General features: G+C 42.2%; 1 protein-coding gene across 1 annotated transcript; it reads left to right on the top strand.

The window, feature by feature from the left end:
• The first annotated feature begins 305 nt into the window (after nt 1–305).
• Nucleotides 306–18438, top strand: smg5 (SMG5 nonsense mediated mRNA decay factor). The gene is made up of 23 exons (XM_080039147.1): nt 306–684; nt 1552–1650; nt 3070–3193; nt 3888–4044; nt 4514–4603; nt 5070–5159; nt 5618–5696; nt 5783–5908; nt 10096–10164; nt 10402–10628; nt 10769–10906; nt 11147–11532; nt 11903–12440; nt 12686–12855; nt 12948–13023; nt 13728–13903; nt 14462–14620; nt 14781–14840; nt 15104–15263; nt 16217–16307; nt 16405–16479; nt 16585–16723; nt 17010–18438. The coding sequence occupies exons 1-23, from the start codon at nt 620–622 to the stop codon at nt 17091–17093; spliced, it is 3378 nt and encodes a 1125-aa protein (XP_079895273.1). The 5' UTR covers nt 306–619; the 3' UTR covers nt 17094–18438.
• Nucleotides 18439–20836: the final 2398 nt, after the last annotated feature.

The following is a 20836-nucleotide window of genomic DNA, read 5'->3' on the forward strand; positions in this document are numbered from 1 at the left end:
TAGGGTATAATTTTTCCCTCTCAAAAACCGTTAACGGGATTTATGCCAACCAGTTTTACAGTATGGGCAGAATTATGTGTAACTAGAACCTGCATTTGAATTGCTCAACTTGAATTTTAATTATTAATAACTGAATTCGAACAAAAGTCTACTATTTTCTTTAATTTTAATTTGCAGGGGCAGGTGATGTTTTTTTATCTAAATTCCTCTCGGAACCGGGGGATCTGTAGACTACCTGGCAACCCTTGATTTAGTCTGGCGACAACGTTCTGAAGTCTCGCGATATCCAGGCGGTCTCTGCCTGATAGGAATAATGGCCGCCTTCGTAGCAATGGCAGGAACAGGGAACAACACAAGAAGCATATTGCAGCGTTATAGCTGACCGGGAGGGACGTTATTCACCGGGCACCCCCTTCTACCCGGTTTTTCAGAACGGATGGGTAGAGGGGGTCTTGCCAAAGGACACGAGAAACGAAAGAAAATCGCAGATAAAGGGAGGAAAGCTAACACTTAGCGGGCTATCAACACGGCTGTCGCTACCGGGGAACGAGCACTGAGTGACAACCGTGCGTCGGGGAGGACGAAGGAAACGGGGACAAACAACTGGCTTCTCGCTAATATGAGTGGACCGGGGCAGGATAGCGAGCCAGAGGCCAAAGTCCTTCTCATAAAGCGGCTTTACAGGTACGTTGGCGAGGCCGTTTTTTGAGCTAACCGAGGAGCTAATAATTGAACGTTGTTGTAGTGGCTAACTTAGCGCTAGCCAAATCAATGTTTGCTAACAGAAGAAAAGGGGTTCAACCTATTATTCCATTCAAGTAACCTGTCACGACAGCGAGTCTCCCGACATCCCTTGCATGCTTGTCAGTGTGACATCAGTTCTGATTTGACCGTCATCACGATGTAGTGCTAGTATGTATAGCTTGTAGTAGATGGATATTATATATATATAGATTGATATAGACTGTTTGTATAGTTAATGATGATAATCAAATATAGGTTCTTTACAAATTTTAAATGTACTTTCAGGGAACAGACTAGTAAAGGATATGAAACACCGGCTCGCACACATTGAAGTATCCGAGCTTCCTCGTAAAGTACAGTATATAGTCTGCTCTGTCCCTTCCTGTATACAGCCTCCATGTTACATTTAGAGTGCAGTCTGTTGTCCAGGTGAAACACCCAGGTATTTGTAGCCCTCCACCACTTAATTTCTTCTCACAGAATGGAATAAATTTATAACTTAGGCCTACTGGTCCTTCCAAAATCCACAACCATGTCCCTTGTCTTGGTTACATTTAAGAGGAAGATACATTTCCCACACCCTGCCATAAAGCAGCGTGGTGTAAACAACATAATCAAATCATGATTTTGCTGCAATTTGTCATCATCGCCCTTGTTACAGAGAAACGAAACAGGAAGGATTTGGCTTGCAAGCATGGTGAGCCTTGTGAGATTGCACTGGTCCCATGATCCCATAACAACTGCTACATGTTTTAGCTTCAGCCTTGTCATTCATGCTAATACTTTCTATTGCCCAACTTTACACAGGGCTGTGGTGGAGTCTGTGCACAAGCTGGATGTCATCATCGGCAGCAAAGCATCCTACAGAGAGGTCTTCAAGCCAGAGAACATCAGCCTTCGCAACAAGTATGTCCAGCTGCCTCAGCTGTCTGTGTGTGTGTCTGTGTCTGTGTGTAAAAGGAGGCAGGAGTGTAACCTACAGCTCCATAGACCAGTTGTTCTGAACATGAGTAGGACTTTCTGAATCTGTAAGTTCTTTTAGATAAAAGGGCTACTTCTCTTTAATGCAGTGTGTTGAACTATGGATTGATAAACCCTGCAGCCTCTCTGAGTTTATTCAGACCTGCTATTCTATAACCAAATGATATAAAAATCCAGTTCACACTATTTTTAGAAACATGTCTACTAGTGCATCCAAACTGACTACTTCAATGTTGTCACTTCATTCTATCTCCTGAGAAATTGTGATCCAGGCAGGACAAAGCTAATAAAGCAGAAGCAAAGCCCATAAAGAGAAAGAGGAAGTTTGAGGTAAAGAGACCTGACAGTGTGTACACACTGACAGCCATAGAGATTGTATCTCCCTCCACTCAGTGACTGCCCTGGAGGCTTTGTCAACCAAAACATGCACTTGACTCTGAACAGTTCATTCATGATGCATGTGTCATGTACGACTAATTATACCACCAGATTTTTGTCTGATAGTTGTACGAATAAAACATTCAAATACGTAACATTTGGGCAGTGAATGAATCAAAATGACTTTACGTGAGGAGATATTCACTGACTTTGACAAAAAGTTTTGACAACAAGCATTCTCCAGAATAGCTGACTGCACCTTTTTAATGGATGGTGAGAAATGAGAATAATTACTTTCTGCACTATAACACAAGGGCATATGCATCCCTCCGCTCATCGAAATTTTATCTTGCATCTGGATTTAGAGGTAGTATCAGTTGTATCCAGTTCCCCCCAATACATGGTTTTGGGTAAGCGCTGTAGTCATATTGTACTTGACTGGCAAAGGAGATGATCATTTTAGCAGTATTATATTATCCTGTTTGGCATGAAGAATGGATAAATTAAGCAGTGGGGCATGTAATCGAAGAAAACCTATAATGAGAGATACTGGATTTACTGTTTTACCTGTATTAATATAATCAAGTCATTGGCCACACACTGAGATTTCACAATTGTCTGACAAACAACTCCCACTATTGACTTGGTTAACACACACCATATGAGTCACAGATTGGAAAAGGCATGCCTATTATTTCTTTTAGCACCAGGATCATTTCCCATGTTGTAGAGCTGCAACATATTATTACAACCATCATTTATTTTATACTTTTCATTATTATATTTTATAAATGGTGAACAAGTTTGTATCCTGCTAGGTGCCTCTGGTCTGGTCTGCATAGCCCCACCTGTTTTTATTTGAAACCAGTTTGACTCATTGGTCCGCCTGTCAAACCGGTGACCCAGCTATTTCTTTCATCTTTGCGTGAGTGTGTCATGTTTTTTTTTCTTTTTGTGTGTTTTCAGGCTGAGGGAACTTTGCGTGAAGCTGATGTTTCTCCATCCAGTGGACTATGGCCGCAAGGCTGAGGAGCTGCTCTGGAGGAAGGTTTACTACGAGGTCATCCAGGTTATCAAGACCAACAAGAAGGTACATTCACTGGCCCTGCAAATGTGGAGAAGAAAAAAAATCATTTTGCATGTGTTAGCCAACACGTTTTTTTGCTGTGTTGAGCTGGCTTGACATCCTGGCTGACTCCTAAAGGTCAACTCTGCCTCTGACATCTGCTACTTTGTGGTCACTGATGTGCAACGTACCTCATAGTAGTACCACTACCAAGACTGTGAACATGTTATGCATGGGTGGTCCCAGTGGAATCTAGGCCCCTTAAAATGTCACTTTTAGCCCTTTGCTCTGCTATTGGAACAACACAGGGAATCAGTTAAACATTATTTCCATTATCAGATGAAATTGGATAATATGATCTGCACTGAAATCTTCCATACTTATGTTTACAGTACAATAAAAAGTACTTGCTGTTATTTCATAAGCTTGGGAACTGTCTAATCAGCATTTGCGTAGCGTTGCAATCTAGAACTTTGACCACTGATGGACACCAAAGTACACCTTTTAATACACACTGCACCTTTTACCACTTTTCTTTTTCATTAAATGTTACCCCATTGCTTGTAATTGTTATACATGTGCAGCATATTTTAATGTTCCATGCTTTTGTAACTTATGATGCTCATGGTACACAACAATATGTTTGATGTGCATATGTATTATTGTTGTACTGATCATCTTTCTAATGTTTTTGCTCCTTTCTTTTCCTCCACTATAGCACATCCACAGCCGCAGTGCTCTGGAGTGTGCCTACCGCACGCACCTGATAGCAGGCGTGGGTTTCTACCAGCACCTGCTCCTCTACATCCAGTCACACTACCAGCTGGAGCTGCAGGACTGCATCGACTGGACCCACGTCACTGACCCACTCATCGGTAAGACACACCAAACACAAGCTTAATAGGTTTGTTTGTCAGAAGGATGTGTAACATGCACAGATGTATAAAACAGGCTGCACAGTCCGTATCACATTTCAATGTTCCCTTGCACTATGCAAAAAGACAAACAGGTGGGGAAATGCCAAGTCTATTGTCAGCAAAGACACAGGCAGGTGCAGGTGCCATTCTTTGCCTGGGCTTTTCCTCCACTCTGTTTGAATACTTTCACCTTTTTCATATGCCTTGCACAGATCTAGTCCTCCATTTTAAAGTGAAAACATTTATTTTTTGTTCTGGCCGCCTAGAACAAAAGCAATTTTGGACCTTAGGGACAGAGGAGTAATACTTCAAGTAACATGTTCTGCCTGCAAATGACATAACTGGAAGTCATTGTTCTAAGTGCATCAGCTAAATGCTTGGTATTAAAAGAAGAGAATAAAAAACGTTGTATAATTGTTCCCCGCAGGCCGGAAGAAACCAGTGTCAGCCTCCCCCAAGGAAATGGAGTGGGCACAGATGGCCTGTCATCGCTGTCTGGTCTATCTCGGAGATCTAGGTAAAAAACATGATGATAGAATGTGCAATTAATTCATCTCTCTCTACCCAGCTGGTCGGGCTCTGAGACAGCATGTGCGTGTCATTCAGTGTGGGACATTTTTGCTTAGCAGAGTATAGTTGGCAGGAGGCTGTTGGTTTAGACCTACGGTATGTGATGCAGAGATATTAGTGTTTTGGTTGATTACATTACATTATTGAAATGATCCAAACTTTGGCTGCACCATTTTGAATTTGCCTCAACGTAAATGTAAATGCGGAAGTGAACATTCACTATTTTACTTTTTGACTTCTGTTTTGGCATTTGTCTCCTTAGACCTGTAATAACTTAATTAGGCTTTATATATCTCTATCCCTATTGACTACGTGTGTCACCGTGGTTGTATATATTTCATTAACTAAGCAAGTGTTCATCCGTATTTATCATGAATTGTTTCTGTCATACATTTGTTTTGCTTCTTGTGCAGCCCGTTATCAGAATGAGCTTGCTGGAGTGGAGGCTGAGCAGCTGGCAGAAAGGTTTTACCATCAGGCCCTGTCTGTCATGCCACACGTAGGTGAGTGACGGTAATGTCAGATTTCATAACACAGCGCCTCGTTGTTCCCATGGTGACGGGGAAGCAGGTAAATGAAAGTGTAATGTGTTTGCTGTGCTCGCAGAGTGGCAGTAATACTTTGTTTCCAAAAACGTCGTTGAAATGATGTCATCAACTGTATTTTTTTTAGATGATTTGATTGAATTTATTCATACATTGTTTAGAACCATATTTGTGGCTTTACTATATTTTTAAAGAACTTTATATGAAATACTTGTTCCTCATTGCTACTGTTATGCTAAATGGACACATAGCTTCGTGAAAATGTCAGCCTTTTTCAGGTTTTCCTGTGAATTAAGTCATACCTGCACATTTGGCGTGCATCATGTATTTTTCTCAGATTGAGCAAGGAACACTTTAACGCAATGACTCGTAAAACAAAGAAAGATGACTAACCTTTTTACCTGATCCACCTACAGGAATGCCTTTTAACCAACTGGGAACATTGGCAGGGAGCAAGTTCTACAATGTTGAAGCAACATACTACTACCTACGCTGGTGAGGAATGTTAACGTAAAATGATGTGATCTTAAGTATTGAACCTATTCAGTTAGGAATCTAATCAGTGATTTCATCTTCGCTAGTATCCAATCAGACGCCCCCTTTGAGGGCGCCTACGGCAACCTCAAGCGCCTGTTCGACAAAGCTGCCAAGATGTACCACCAAGTGAAAAAGCAGGAAATGAAGAAGCTGTCTCCATCTCGACAAAGGTGAGAGAGATTGACATGATTTCTAGAAGTCTGAATACACACATGGAAATGAATTGCTCCCACACGAGAACATTTCTAGAGTCGAAAAGGAATCCTACGGAAGGTGTGGGGGAACAGTGTTTCCCCCAGAAAATGTCTTAGTCAAGGTGGTCACCGTCACGGGAGGCGCGGCGCACCGCGCCGCGGCGAAAATTTTGGGGGTATTTTGCTCAAAGATGCCAATGCGCAGTAAAGAAATAAACTGTTAATTTGAATACAAAACACAACAGACATTGACCTTACAGTTGTGCAATTTTGTTTGCTATGTGCAGGTACAAATGATGTGCAAACTATTGCAGTACAGTGTTTCCCCCAGAAAATGGCTTAGTCAAGGTGGTCACTGCCCTGGGTCATTGGAGGCGCGGCGCACCGCGCCGCGTCGAAAATTTGGGGGGTATTTTGCTCAAAGATGCCAATGCGCAGTAAAGAAATAAACTGTTAATTTGAATACAACAGACACTGACTTTACAGTTGTGCAATTTTGTTTGCTATGTATAGGTACAAATGATGTGCAAACATGCAGTACAAAGCACAATTAAAGAAAACTTCTACTGTTTTGGTGCAATACTATACAGACACACTAAATACAAATAATGGACCATACTCTTAACATGTGTATGCACATAAAAGTGAGAATTCAACTTTTTAAAGTTCCTTTTTGGATGGGGGCTGTTGTGCGATTATTGTGGACAATAGGCCTACTGTGATGCGATAGCCTATAATTCATTAATGGTTATTTTGAGCCTACTTGCTTGATTTCTTTTTAAATACAGAGTTTATTGGTCGTTTTCTAACATGTATTTCCAAATTTAAAACATAAAAATAAAGCAGCATTGAAAATTCAGAAAATAAATCTTCTTGGCCTACACTAGCATGCTGTTTGAAAAATAACTCAATAGTTGAAATAATAAATACAATGCGTTTTCCCCTTAAAATGACTAAATACATATCTCCAAAGGTCAAAGACAGTAACAGTGTGGCACTTCTGTAAACTTACTGAAAGGTGCCTGGGCCATCACTCTCATGCATTCATCAAACTTTTCTCTGCGCTGTCTGAGCTGATAGATAGGTTGTGTTGCCACGGTGATGTGGAGTCTTAAACTGTTCTAGCTTTGCAGAGCACTTCTTTCTGTTCAGCTAAATATCCCCATAGAACTGCACCGCGTTTATTATCGCCACCAGTTAAATGTTTGCTTCTGCTCGTTTAACTCTCCCGCGTGCATGCCGTAGTCGCGCGGTGCAGTACGGTCGCGCGCACAAAGCCGCGGACACAGAGCAGCTGATAGAGAAACGCTTGGAGACACATGCTTTTTACCGCAAATCGCGGCCTTTCGCGCAGTTATGTATGTATAAGTACAATTCGCGCTTGCTAGTACATTAATTGTGCAGCTCTAAAAAAAAAAAAAAATTTTTTTTTTTTTTTTTTTTTTGGGGGGGGTGGTTGGTAGTCAAGGCGGGGGGCTGGCGTTGCTAAGGCGGCCGCCTTAGCTATAAAGCGCTGGGGGAAACACTGCAGTATAAAGCACAATTAAAGAAAACTTCTACTGTTTTGGTGCAATACTATACAGACACACTAAATACACATAGTGGACCATACACTTAACATGTGTATGCACATCAAAGTGAAAATTCAACTTTTTAAAGTTCCTTTTTGGATGGGGGGCTGTTGTGTGATTATTGTGGACAATAGGCCTACTGTGATGCGATAGCCTATAATTTATTAATGGTTATTGTTTGCCTACTTGCTTGATTTCTTTTTAAATACAGAGTTTATTAGTCGTTTTGGAACATGTATTTCCCAATTTAAAACATAAAAATAAAGCGGCATTGAAAATTCAGAAAATAAATCTTCTTGGCCTACACTAGCATGCTGTTTGAAAAATAATTCAATAGTTGAAATATTAAATACAATGTGTTTTCCCCTTAAAATGACTAAATGCATTTCTCCAAAGGTCAAAGACAACAGTGTGGCACTTCTGTAAACTTTGGGTGTATTCACACATGGAAAGTCCGTTAGTTCACTTGCTTTGGTCCAGACCAAATAGAATTTGGATTTTTTTGTTTGGTGTGGTCCACTTTCATATTGCCCCTTTTGCAAGTGAACCAGCATTACGAAGCAAAACCACACGTGATCTAAGGTCATTCATTCATTGGACAGACATTCTGGGGTGGAGAGAAGCAGGAAGAACGAAGTAAAAACTTTATCATTGATATAATATGGAGTTAAAAATAATAAAAATGCCTACATCTAGCCTATAAATAAAGAAGAAAAAAATCTAATTATTGTTGTTTCATATGTTTATAATATGTAGCCCTATGACAATGCCACGTTATGTGGCTTCTAGCCTACGATGTGAAACATCATTTTTACTGTATTTTTGCTGCTGGATGCGCGACTCGCGTGAAGAATAGGCTCAAACTGAAACACAGCTGATTAAGCTGTGTATCAGCTGGGTGTCAGTTCGGCGCAGTTCAGCACCAAACTGACACGGGGACAGTATTGACGGTCCCGTTGGGAAGAACAATAAAAACACACACTTCATGCAAAGCGCAGCGTGAACCTGTTGGCACTGTAGGCTACGGGAGACGCTCCTCTCCATCTGATCGCTGATCCGCACGCATCATTATCAAATGTAATATTTTCGCTCGGGGCTCCCGGTCAAACCACAACTAATCTTCCTAACAATGGCGACAACAACACTTTCCCATAATGTGAAGCTGATGGCGATTTATTAAAAAAGAAAAGAAAGAAAAGGCGCAGTGCTTCCTGCAATTGGGTCGGATCGAGTCCGGCCAAATTCACACCACAAACGAACTGCAGCAGAGTGCGTTTTGAAGCGCATCGAGACTACCTCTTCAGCTGGGTCTCGGAGCGTTTGTTTGGTCCGCCCCCGAGTGCGATTGCTGTATTCACACCTGTCTGAAAGATGCGCACCGAAGGTGGAAGTGCACCTGAGTTCGTTTCAACCGAACTAAACACAGCATGTGTGAATACACCCTTACTGAAAGGTGCCTGGGCCATCACTCTCATGCATTCATCAGACTTTTCTCTGCGCTGTCTGAGCTGATAGATAGGTTGTGTTGCCATGGTGATGTGGAGTCTTAAACTGTTCTAGTTTTGCAGAGCACTTCTTTCTGTTCAGCTAAATATCCCCATAGAACTGCACTGCGTTTATTATCGCCACCAGTTAAATGACGGTTTGCTTTTGCTCGTTTAACTCTCCCGCGTGCATGCCGTAGTCGCGCGCGGTACGGTCGCGCACGCAAAGCGCAGACACAGATCAGCTGATATAGAGAAACGCTTGGAGACACATGCTTTTTACCGCAAATCGCGGCCTTTCGTGCAGTTATGACCATGCATAAGTACACATCGCGCTTGCTAGTACATTAATTGTGCAGCACAAAAAAAAAAAAAAAAAAAAAAAAAAAAAAATTAAATATTTTTTTTTTTGGGGGGGGGGGGAGGGTTGGTAGTCAAGGCGGGGGGCTGGCGTTGCTAAGGCGGCCGCCTTAGCTATAAAGCGCTGGGGGAAACACTGGGGAAAACTGCATTCTAGCCCCTAAAGTACTTATTTCATATTTTATCTAAATCAAAAGTAGCTCACTCGTTTTTTTTGGTTATTTATATGAATTTAAATAGATTTCCAGACCTTACATCATGAGCTCTCTCTGGACAGCCGTGGTATTCCTGAAGCTTTCACTGGCTTGCCTGCTTACAATCCATCAAATCATAAATCTATTTTATTTTGATGCATTTGTGCTGACATTTCAGAGTATGTTAGAATCTATATCTAATGTAATCTTTTACAACATAATTAACGGCTTTCTTATACGCCAAATGAATCATAAAAACACCTCTAGCCAGTGCAGGAATAAAGCTCTCTCTCCAGATGGAATCAGATAATTGATCATCCCCATGGGGAATGTAGATTGTTGAAGCAACAGAAGTATTTGGCATCAGCAGGAATGAAGGACGAATATGTACACAAATAAATAAATAAAAGCATTTCGGATGGGTTTCTGGTATGTACAGGTTTGTGTCATGCCATGTTCCCTGTCCATTGTGGCATCTAATAGAAGACTTAAACAAGTTATAATAATTTTTCTTTCTTTTTTTATCATAATTTTTCTTCGCCCTTTCTCTGCAGATCAAAAGACATCAAGCACCTCCTGGTGAGCTTCATGTACCTTCAGAGCCTGCTGCAGCCCAAGAACAGGTACTTGGCACCATCACACAGTCACATTCATCTATTTTTATATTATTGTCAAATAAATCAAACTTTACTATCTGACACTTTTTACCTACACCAGGGAAATCATGTTGTCAGACATTTACTACAGTGTTATCCTTGGATTGTTATGTGATAGGTTGGTTTTTACCGTGAGTTTTTTAGTACATACTTAATTTTCATGTCTTTGCTCCCCCCCTACTCTGTCTGTATGTATGTTTGTAGCCTAATGGAGACAGAGCTGACGTCTCTCTGCCAGTCGGTACTGGAGGATTTCAACCTGGTTCTTTTCTACCTGCCGCCGCCGACACACGCCGTGGCTCACCCTTCACCCATTGAGGAAGAGGAGGAGCAGCAGCACGCAGACAGCTCCTGTCCCGTGCTGCCGGACACACTCGTATTCAAGATGGTGGTTACCTGTCTGATGGTGGTGCACAGCCTGAAGAGGGGAGGTGAGTGTCATTATAAAGTTGTATTCTTTTTTTTTTTTCTTCAAATGTCCTTTTTAAAATTCCGATACGCATAATAAACGTGCAATGAGCAAATAATGTTTGTAAAGGACTTGTAGTTACATCTTTTATTGTGTGTTCAGGATCGAAGCAGTACAGTGCATCGATAGCCTTCACTCTGGCTCTGTTCTCCCATCTGGTGAACCACGTCAACATCCGGCTGCAGGCTGAGCTGGAGGAAGGGGACAGCCAGGTGCCTCCACTTCACACTGACGCCACAGGTAAGAGTAGAGATCCAAGTGCTGCTCTTTGTTGCTTACAATGGCATATTCTGGGAGAATATTAAGTGTGTGAAGGTTTTTACAAGTCAAGAGGAATTTAAAGTGGGAAACATTTATTCACTTGTTCTCACATACTCCATCAAGAATAACCCAGTGGAAAACACTTGTTTCATAATGTCAAATATAGATCAATTTTCTTTCTTTTTTTATATATATAATATATATATTTCTGTTATCTAGATGATGTGGAGACGAGAGATTGGTCAGCTCCAGCGACTGACCAACCTGAAGAGAAGCCTCTGGTGAACGGCTCCCTGGATCAAGAAGACGACGGGGTGGAGAAGAATGAAGAAGAGGGAGCCAAACAACAACATGCCAGTGTGGAAGAACAGCGCAAGATGGAGGCAGAGAAACAGAGGCAGAAGAAGAAGTACACGCGCCTCTCTAGACTGCGCAGGCGCCGCTGTGCCCACAAGGACGCCAGAGGGGAGGACGAGAGCGACCTGAGCGAGGGCTTTGAGAGTGAAGATGACGAAGAGGAGGATGAGGAGAGGAGGGGCCGCGCTGATTCTACAGGCGCTGGGCCCACGGCAGGAACCCCACCCAACCCTCCAGCTGTCAGGAAGGTATGTAAATATGTTTAGATATAATGCATACTATGTATTATTTATACTATATATATAACAAATTGTATAGATAAATATTTTGATTGTGTATATATGTACAGTACCAGTCAAAAGTTTGGACACACCTTCTCATAGGATTAATACCCTAACCCTTTACGTCCATAGGGTGTAGTGTAGTAGTCTGACAGCATTCCATGTAGTGAGAGGTGTAAACCGTTAGGGCGCAGCACATGCCGCGGAACATGGCATGGCATACTACTTGTCGCAGTGGCATATGCCACAGGTCGATACGGGATCTTGTGACTCTTTTTGTGAACTTTAAAAAAAAAAGTATGATATGTCTAACAGAAAATGTCTTCATCCATTCAAGGAAACAAAGAGAGAGCCGGCGGGGGAGGAGGGCATCTGGGGGAGCGGCTCAGAGGAGGAGGAGGGAGGCACAGCGTTCGACGTGGAGACAGACTCTGACATGAACAGCCAGGAGTCTCGCTCAGACCTGGAAGACATTGACGAGGCGGAGAACTCTGAAAGTCCTGCGCGGGAGAACCAGGACGAAGAGGAGGATGAAGAGCAGCCCAAGGAAGAGGGAGGGGGGGACAGGGAGGTGGAGACCCCTCCCACCACCAATGGCCCTCTCCCTCCCGGAGACTCCAGCATCAGCACCAACCTCCAGGCCATGTCCTCACAGCTCTTCCAGGCCAAACGTTGCTTCCGCCTGGCGCCGACCTTCAGCAACATGCTGCTAAGGCCTCAAGCTTCTTCTTCTCCCTCCAGCGCTCCCACTCCTACTGACCCTACAGACCCTACTGACGGCGCCTCCGCTCCCCCCTCACAGGAGACACCACCTCCTCCTGGGGATTCACCATGCGAAATGAACCCTGGTACTGCCAACGGAACCAATGAAAATGGTAATGTGCCTTAAACCTCAGTGACATCTGTCTATTTGTGTGTGTGTGAAGCAGCCAATAATCTAATAACCTCCATTAGCATAATCATTTTTTTATGTAATAAAAGCTAAAAAGTTTCGGCTACTTATTCAGGACATTTTCTAGTTCATCTGTTCCTTTTTTAATGGATTAAAAAAAGATCTCTTAATCTTCTTTGTTTGATTCCAACTTTTCTTTTTGATTTGTTGTTGTGTCACCTCCTCTAGACTTGGACTCTGATTCAGAAGGCAGCCAACACAGTGCTCAATCAGTACACAGTGAGAAAACCCTCTTAGAGAAGCTGGAGATCCTGACCAATCAGGGCTTGATCCAGGTGGTGAAGGTCTTTATTGATTGGCTAAGGACAAACACCGACATTATCCTCATGTGTGCACAGGTGAGGGGGACAGATTTTCCTCTTTTGTATATATATATATATTTATTGACACTTGAGGAATAATATATTCATCAAACTGGTTGTCTCTGCAGAGTTCTCAAAGCTTGTGGAACCGACTGTCCGTGCTGCTCAACCTGCTACCAGATGGCAGCAAGATGCTGGAGGCTGGTGAGTTACTGATGGACTGCAGTGCTTAGATATTCATACTCATGTATAGCTCAGTAAGCACAGGATGGCACAACAATGTCTAGGTTTATATTACCACTGGGTCCACTTGAATATCCTCATAGACAGAAGACTTTAACTAAATCACTCATTTAAAGGAGTAGTAAGACACATATAGTGTTAGTATGTTGTGCACTAAAAGCTAAAACCTTGCAGGCAAAACAGCTAGCTTTTGCTCTGTTGGTTTGTTTTGTCCAGACAAGAACTGAAATTTAAAAAAATTACTGTTTGTGTATATTGTGCTAGAACTTCTTCTTGGCCAAGACAGTGTCTTAATCTGGCACCTTCACAGTGAGCACAAGACTCATGAAGCGTCCAAGAAATTGTTCCAGCATGTCACAAATGAGAACACATTAGTGTATAGTTACAATAAGAACAAGTATCTATTACACGCTTTTGCAAAATGAAATGTGAAAGTATGTTTGTTCAGGCAAATGTAATTATTCAACACAAAAATGTTTTGTATAATAATGCCTTACTTTTTGTTACATCATTTCGTCCATATCTGTGAGCTTTGATCCAGGGATGAGAAACAGTCAAATACACTGAATATTTCTCACCACGTGTTATCTTTTCACACTAATGACTTTGCTCCGAGTCTACAGCCTGTTTGTTTATTCATCTATCCACCCCTGTGTGTTCTTTAGAGCTTGGTCTGAACTCAGAGGTGACAGAGCTGTTAAATGAGTGTGAGCAGTCCGGTCTGGTCCAGAGTCTGCTGCTGCCGGAGGACTTGGCTCTGCGACACCTGCCCGCTCTCAACGTAGCTCACCGCCGCCTCGATTTCACCCGCCGCAACCCCTCCCTCAACCCCCTACAGGAGGTACACACACACACACACACACACACACACACACACACACACACACACACACACACACACACACACACAGAGGTTCAGCGACTGATAAAAAGTGAGTTTGCTTATATAAAAACAGTAGATTATCTTAGATAACACTATTTGTGTACTACAATTTCTCAATTATTACTTACATTTTAGGAAAATTAATACATAACTGTACAGTCCATGGCAGAGGTGACATAATTCTCCTTCTGTTGAACAATCTATAGCAGATTTTTTTTTTTTATATAAGCTTAATAATTCAGACTGGAGCTGAAATAATGAGTCTATTACCAGAAAATGAATCTGCAGTTATTTTAGTGATGGGTTAAAGCTGCTTTGGTTTGTCTTATTTGATAGTGAACTGAATATTTTCAGATTTAGGACTGCTTGTCGGACAAAACAAGCAATTCACCGACATCACCTTAGGCTTTAGGAAATTGCGATGGACACGAGTTTGGTTAAAGTCCAATCAAGAAACAAGCATGATATGAAAGCTTTGAAGCAATTTTACATTTGTCTTATTTCTCTTTCCTCCAGTGTGTGGTGCGAGTGTGTTGCATCCGCAGCTTTGGCCACTTCCTGACTAATCTCCAAGGCAACGTTCTGCACTTCAACCCGGAGGCGGGCATCTTCACCAGCATCAGCCAATCAGAACAGGACAATCTGGTTCAGCAGGCCAAGGCCCAGTTTAAAATGGTGAGTGACATCTGAACAAAACCACGACCAGAAGAACCACAGGCGGCCAGTATTATATATGTGTGTGTTTAATGTTTTATTAATGACCTGCAACCTAGACAGGGTTTTCCTGTGATCCCTTTTGATGTTGACTCTCTTGTTTCTATTCTAATTTGTCCAGGCTGAAGAGGAGGCTCGTCGAAATCGCTTAATGAGGGATATGGCCCAGCTTCGACTACAGGTTTTTATCATTATATATTTAATAATTTACTGTTGTGAAGAATTTATGCACAACATCAACATCATAGGATGGACATAGTGTGACCATTATAGAAACCCTTGATAGTCATTATGTTTATTTGACTTGTAGTAGCACAGCATAACATTTAGAATTAGGACATCCTAAATCTTTTTCTGTCATCATTTTAAATAGCAGGGAAGTATGGGTATTGGAACGCAACCATTTTCAGCTGTTGGTTCTCCTTATGTGTCCATCCCTTGCAGTTGGAGGTGTCTCAGCTAGAGGGCAGCCTGCAGCAGCCTAAGGCCCAGTCGTCCATGTCTCCATACCTGGTGCCAGACACAGCTGCTCTCTGCCAGCATCTCAACCTCATCCGACAGCTGGCTGGCAGCGGCTGCTTCATCATCATCATCCCACGGACGGGTTAGTGCACTTCCTCATCCTGTGTCTGTCCTGAAAACCACATTGTGTTGGGTTTAGGGCCCCTGTGTGTAGCATTTCCCCCCCACTGATGTGGCCTGCATGGTATTACGGCCTCTGCACACATCCTGCGTCTACCTCTGGAGCGCGTCGCCTTACCTTACTGCTGCGTCTCTCGGACTTTTCTCGGACACACATGGAACGTCTCAGCAGCTGCTGCTGCTGCAGCGCTGCTTCTAAAAGCCCTATCTTTCTACATAGAGTTTTCATAGATAATTCCCATTAAAAATGAAGTTCTTTCGTGTCATTTATGATGCATATGATTTATATTGAGTCTAATATTGAGTCTGGACAGTAATCCGTGCGCCCCATTGCCTTTTTTTTCTTATCTTTTTTTTTGCCACATTTTCGCTTGTTGGAAGTTTTATTTTGAAAGGGACACACCAGGAAATGGTGAAACTACAGCGAAAGCTGCCGGTATGAAGTCAATATGACTCTCAGCAGAGTATTTCTCTATCAGTTAAAGCAGAGAGACCCGAGAGAGACGCGCGGCTCTCAGAAAAAAATAGGCGAGCCTCCTGAGGTAAAGGGGAGCGTCGCTGCAGACATGCCTCCGACGCGCATCAGCAGTGCGCCTGAGGTTGGATGTGTGCCCGCTCTAGGTTGATTACACGGTCAGTGACAAAAAGTCAGACACAGACGCGCGGTAGAGGTAGGATGTGTGCAGAGGCCGTTAGGCCAGGGATGCTTTTCATGGTCGGACAATTGTGCAAACGTATGTAACAAACTTTTCCTTTATAACAGGACTAAATCTTCCATTCAGTAGTCTCACGTGATGTTACTTTATCTGACATTAGACCTAACATAAATAGTATCTAAAATGATAAATACCAATGTATAGTCGCTGACTTGACTGTTTCCTCGGGTAGTTCATCTGTAATACTTCTGTGTTTCAGTGATTGATGGACTTGACAGGCTGAAGAAGGAAAATTCCGGTGCGAGGGATGGCATCCGCTTTCTTGAGTCTGAATTTCGCAAAGGCAACAGGTGGGTGTTTGTGTTACATAGATGTAAAGGGAGGGATGTGAAATTGTTTCTGTTAGATTGTGAACACAAACCTTAAAACTTGTGTATGATATCATAGGTACATACGCTGCCAGAAGGAGACGGGTCGAAGTTTTGAAAGAGACAAACTGAAACGGCAGGACATCGAAGCCTGGTAACCCACGCTCGCATTTTAAACTTACTTCTATTTGTTTTCCAACATACTTTGGATGGGTATGACTATTCTATTTTGATTGGTTCTTCTTTTTTTTATTTCTAGGCATTTATACAAGATGGTGGACAGTTGTCGTCAGCTGACAGTCTCCCAGAGTAACGGCGATGAAGATACAGCCGGCATGGTGACCATTCTGACTGGCCATAAAGTGGAAGAGCTTTGCACTCAGTCAGCAGCAATGAAGGTCAGTCACTCTCTGTATTTTGTTACATTACACAAACAAACATGTTTGACACTTTTACAATTCTTCACAATGTTGCCGTACATTTTCAGAGATCCCGTCATTTGGGAATTTCAGTCGGACAAAACTTAATTTTTTTAAATAAACTGCATGCATCCATATGTTTATTGAAACGTGTCTTCTTGTAGCTGACCGCTGACAGCTATGCTCAGTGCATTTCATGGTTAGGGCTCTTACCACGAGATTTTTTTTTGTGTAAAAGTTAATCCTTGCATCTCTGCCCTGCCAGGCTGCGATCCAGGCTGTGGGCTCAGCGGGCATGGAGCTGAAGAACATTGTGGAGTTCTACCGCCAGTGGAAGGAGATTGGCTGAGAGTTCAAACGAGGGGCAGCTGTCGGCGCTGCAAACAGCTGATCGATCACAACACTCGCTCCCTCTCTCTCTCTCTCCCACTCTTTTGCTCTGTGTGTATCTGCGTCTCCAAAGGCAAAAAAAACAACTCAAAAGAAGGCTGAATCCAAGAAAAGAGTTAAAGCTTAGAGGGGCTGAAAAGTTAAAACAGTGGAGTAAAAAATAAAGAAGAGAAATGCTGGGGCGAAACGGCGCTATAAGAAATGGCAGATCTCCCACCTCCCACTCCCAATCCTAAACATAAAGAGTGACCCCTAGTGGTCCAGGTGCGGAACAACCGGTGGGGGAGCGCTGCACAACTTTAAAGTGCCCCTGGTGCACACCCTTACCAGGACTACACTGTATATGTTTAGCAAAACGAGTACATACGTGTCGAGAGAGATACTGCGCGCGCACACACACATAAACACATTCATGCTCAGATGAATCCATATAGATATTTTAGAGCAGTGGTTTGGATTTCCGTTCCCCCTTCCCCTTTCCCTTCAGTCTGTATATGAGAAACAGGGTTAGGAATGTGCCAACCTGGTATAGGGGCTGCGCTTTGGAACGTCGAGGGTGTATGACGACAACTTTAAGACAGAGAAAAACACACTCTGTCATCCTGACACCCGAGGCTTCCCGCCTTAGAAAATAAACCAGGCGTCTCTCGTAGCTCACGGGGCTCTAGCAAAAAGGTTGAGGAAGACAAGTGTACACTTCTCCAGGATCGGTTTCTTTCCTCTGTGTCTTCTCCTTTGTTTTTGTTCATTTTCTTTTATTTGCGGTGTAATTTTCGTGACCAGTGACTTATGTATTGTGCTGTCTCTGTATGAGAAAGGAGAAAAGGAAGAAGAAAAAAAAAAAAACGTGACGGGTGTTGTTCCTGTTCAAGGTTTTAATTTGGATTTTATTTTTGTACCCAAATGATGTTTATTTTGCTTTTTTGTAAGCTAAAACCGAATGAGATACGCAAGAATGTTTAAGGGAAAGGGAAGCGGTTGTTGTCGTGCGTTGATCCACTGAACAAGTCCTTCAGTTCTTAAAATTAAAACATGTAATCCAGAATTTATTTAACAAGGTGATATGTTTTAGAGGGAGGTAGGAGCCGATTAGCCTCACACTGTAGTTCGTCATCGAGGAGGTTCAGAAGAGTGGGGGCCAGCTGACTTTCCCCTAAGGAATGTAGCTTGTGTTTGGACCCCCTGTTAAACTCCTAAAATGTGTTCCATCTACATCACCATTTCCATAGTGACTGTCCCATAATGCACACTGCAAAAGAAATCCAGTATCTTGTGTGTGGCCATGCATTGAACAATAAAAAGAAACTCGTTTAAAAGATGATGGCTTATTTCTTCTTATCATTGACCTCTATCAATGTTGTCAATTAAATGAGCATTTACTGTATGTTGCTGCAGGTGGATTTTTGGAATTAATTGACACGCCCCTGAGAAACACTGCCTCAAGCGAATGACAATTATTATTACCCTATTGATGTCATTCAGAGACTGCAGAAAGTATGTTTTAATAAAGGGGGGTGTGGAATTTGAAAGAAATGGGCATTTGCCAGGGATGTAGGGTCAGTCAAGAAGATACCATTGGATTATGGGGAATCTAGGATCCAGCATTTTTTTTTTTTTTTTTAATGTCTCTTGCCATTCTCCTGACACTATTGGTTGATGTACAGCTTATAATATGCAGTTCCACAAAAAAAGTGTATTTACATAAGACTTAATTACTACCCTTTTGGTTCTTTTAAGTTATGTATCATGCAAAACATTCTGTAGATTTAAATTGCTGTGTCCTATCAGTGTAAATTGAATACATTTTTGTTTGGGACTGTTGGCTTTACATAACAGCAGTTGTTTGCCCTTTTCTGACAAACAAAATTACTTGCTAAAAAAATATTGACATGTCCAGGAGGAGAATTAAAAACCTTTAATACTTAAATTAATTCTAAAATGGTAAATATAAATCTAAGTAAACCCTCGCAAATCCTCACAGGAAGTCTTTGCCAGGAATCCGCCTGTCTTATGAAACTAGGTCTCCCTGTACCATTCTTTCTCTCTTTTTTTTTCTTTTTCTTTTTGTCCCCCTCGATCCGGGCCCCTTGCCCTCCACTGACTGACCACACGGAATAACCAATCCCTTTGCAGCAGGGTGAGTGACACCCCAACAGCAGACGACTGTGACACTGGCCCATTTTCTGCTGGGTAAGGGTGTTGGAAACCTCATTGACCCAAAGGCAATCCTCTTTCTGCTCTATACCCAGTGAAGCTGTGGGGCTAGCCGGTACAGGAGGAGAGCTTTTAACATACAAAGAACCCATTAGTTAGATTTATAACTTAGTAAAAGGCGCCAGTAATCTGCTGCTCGCACTGGGTGGGGGGGAAATGCCTGGCCTGCCTGGAGTTTATGCGTAAGTAGTAACTTCTCAGTATTTGTCTTTGGGACATGTTTGGACTTCACATGTGTGGGAACCTCAATCATTTTCTTGCGTAACACACCAATGCATTTCGTTTAGTCTGAATGTCATCCATGTTTGCTCTTGTGTTAATGATGCTGAAGCTTAAGTCCTCTCTGCCTTGTCTCCTGACAATGAAAAATGCAGTTATTTTTCTTTCTCTTTGACCACATCCGATAGAAAACGGTCTCTTCCTTGAGGGTGGGATTCCTACATATTGGGGGGGATCCAGTAGTGTTTTCATTTGGTTACTGCAGGAATTTGCAGAGGAAAAAAAGAGGGGCTGGTTGATACAATAGGGACGGGCCCTACTGGGGAAATGATTTGGGATCATAATTTTTTTTCTTCTTCCAAGAAATATACTTCCTCACAAATGTTTCCCTCTCAATGCTGTGGAACCCCTTCATCTGAGCCTACTATGATCCCACCGGACACAGAAGGGTTGAAAGGTCAGACTGTGTGCTCTGTTGTAACCTGTGTTAGTGTTGACAGCAGTTTTCCATCATAGCGGCGCAGTTAAATCAACCGTGACACACCAAGTGTTTCTCTCTAAGAAACTGCTGTCTATGGTTTCAGTAAACTCACTCCCTTTCTCTCATAAAGAGACCCAGGAGGATTTTAAGCGTAAGTCACTCCCATTCTTAAGAACTGAACGTGTCTTTGCCAAAGAAGTTCTTACGAAAGACTCAGGGATGGATATTCCATCTCATTCAAAACAATAAACAGGCTCATAGTATGGGTTTATTGAACCTCTCGTGTCAAGTGGTGCAGTTTACGTCCACTTGTTTTCTGTGTTTCAACGGAGCATCCTGGATCAAGCTTTGTTTACACATGTCCATTCTTGCATGATACTATATTCTCATTTGGGATACGTTTTCTTATTTATTTCTTTATTCTTATTTGTTTTTTCCAATATGTTTTATCTTTGTTTTATCTTTGTTTGTGAAGCTACTCTTTGTTTTATTTTTTTGTGTTGTAAGGTGTAAAACTGTTTGCCCATCCTGCAAAAAAACTATTTAGCCTATATCCTACTTCTGTACCATTTGAGGTACTTGTATCTGAGTATTTCCATGCTCTGACACTTTAAGTTGAATACTGTTATTTCAGGATTTCTAGAGTAGCCTATGCTTTGCCAAAATCGTCACACTGCTCTAGGTTTTGTGAACTCAGACAAGACAAGGAAGAGCTTTACACAAATATGTGCTGGAAAGTTGTGTTGACACAAACTGGATGTGTGTTCTGTGCAGAATAAAACAGGATG

Source organism: Ammodytes marinus, assembly GCF_949987685.1.
Source record: "Ammodytes marinus genome assembly, chromosome: 13".
Classification (NCBI taxonomy): domain Eukaryota; kingdom Metazoa; phylum Chordata; class Actinopteri; order Uranoscopiformes; family Ammodytidae; genus Ammodytes; species Ammodytes marinus.

Bases quoted from the DNA above. Each gene is read 5' to 3' on its own strand.
- smg5 (XM_080039147.1), top strand. From the start codon at position 620: ATGAGTGGACCGGGGCAGGATAGCGAGCCAGAGGCCAAAGTCCTTCTC. The intron at 5,697-5,782 runs GTGAGGAATGTT...CATCTTCGCTAG, and splicing joins ACATACTACTACCTACGCTG to TATCCAATCAGACGCCCCCT. The intron at 15,264-16,216 runs GTTAGTGCACTT...TCTGTGTTTCAG, and splicing joins CATCATCATCCCACGGACGG to TGATTGATGGACTTGACAGG.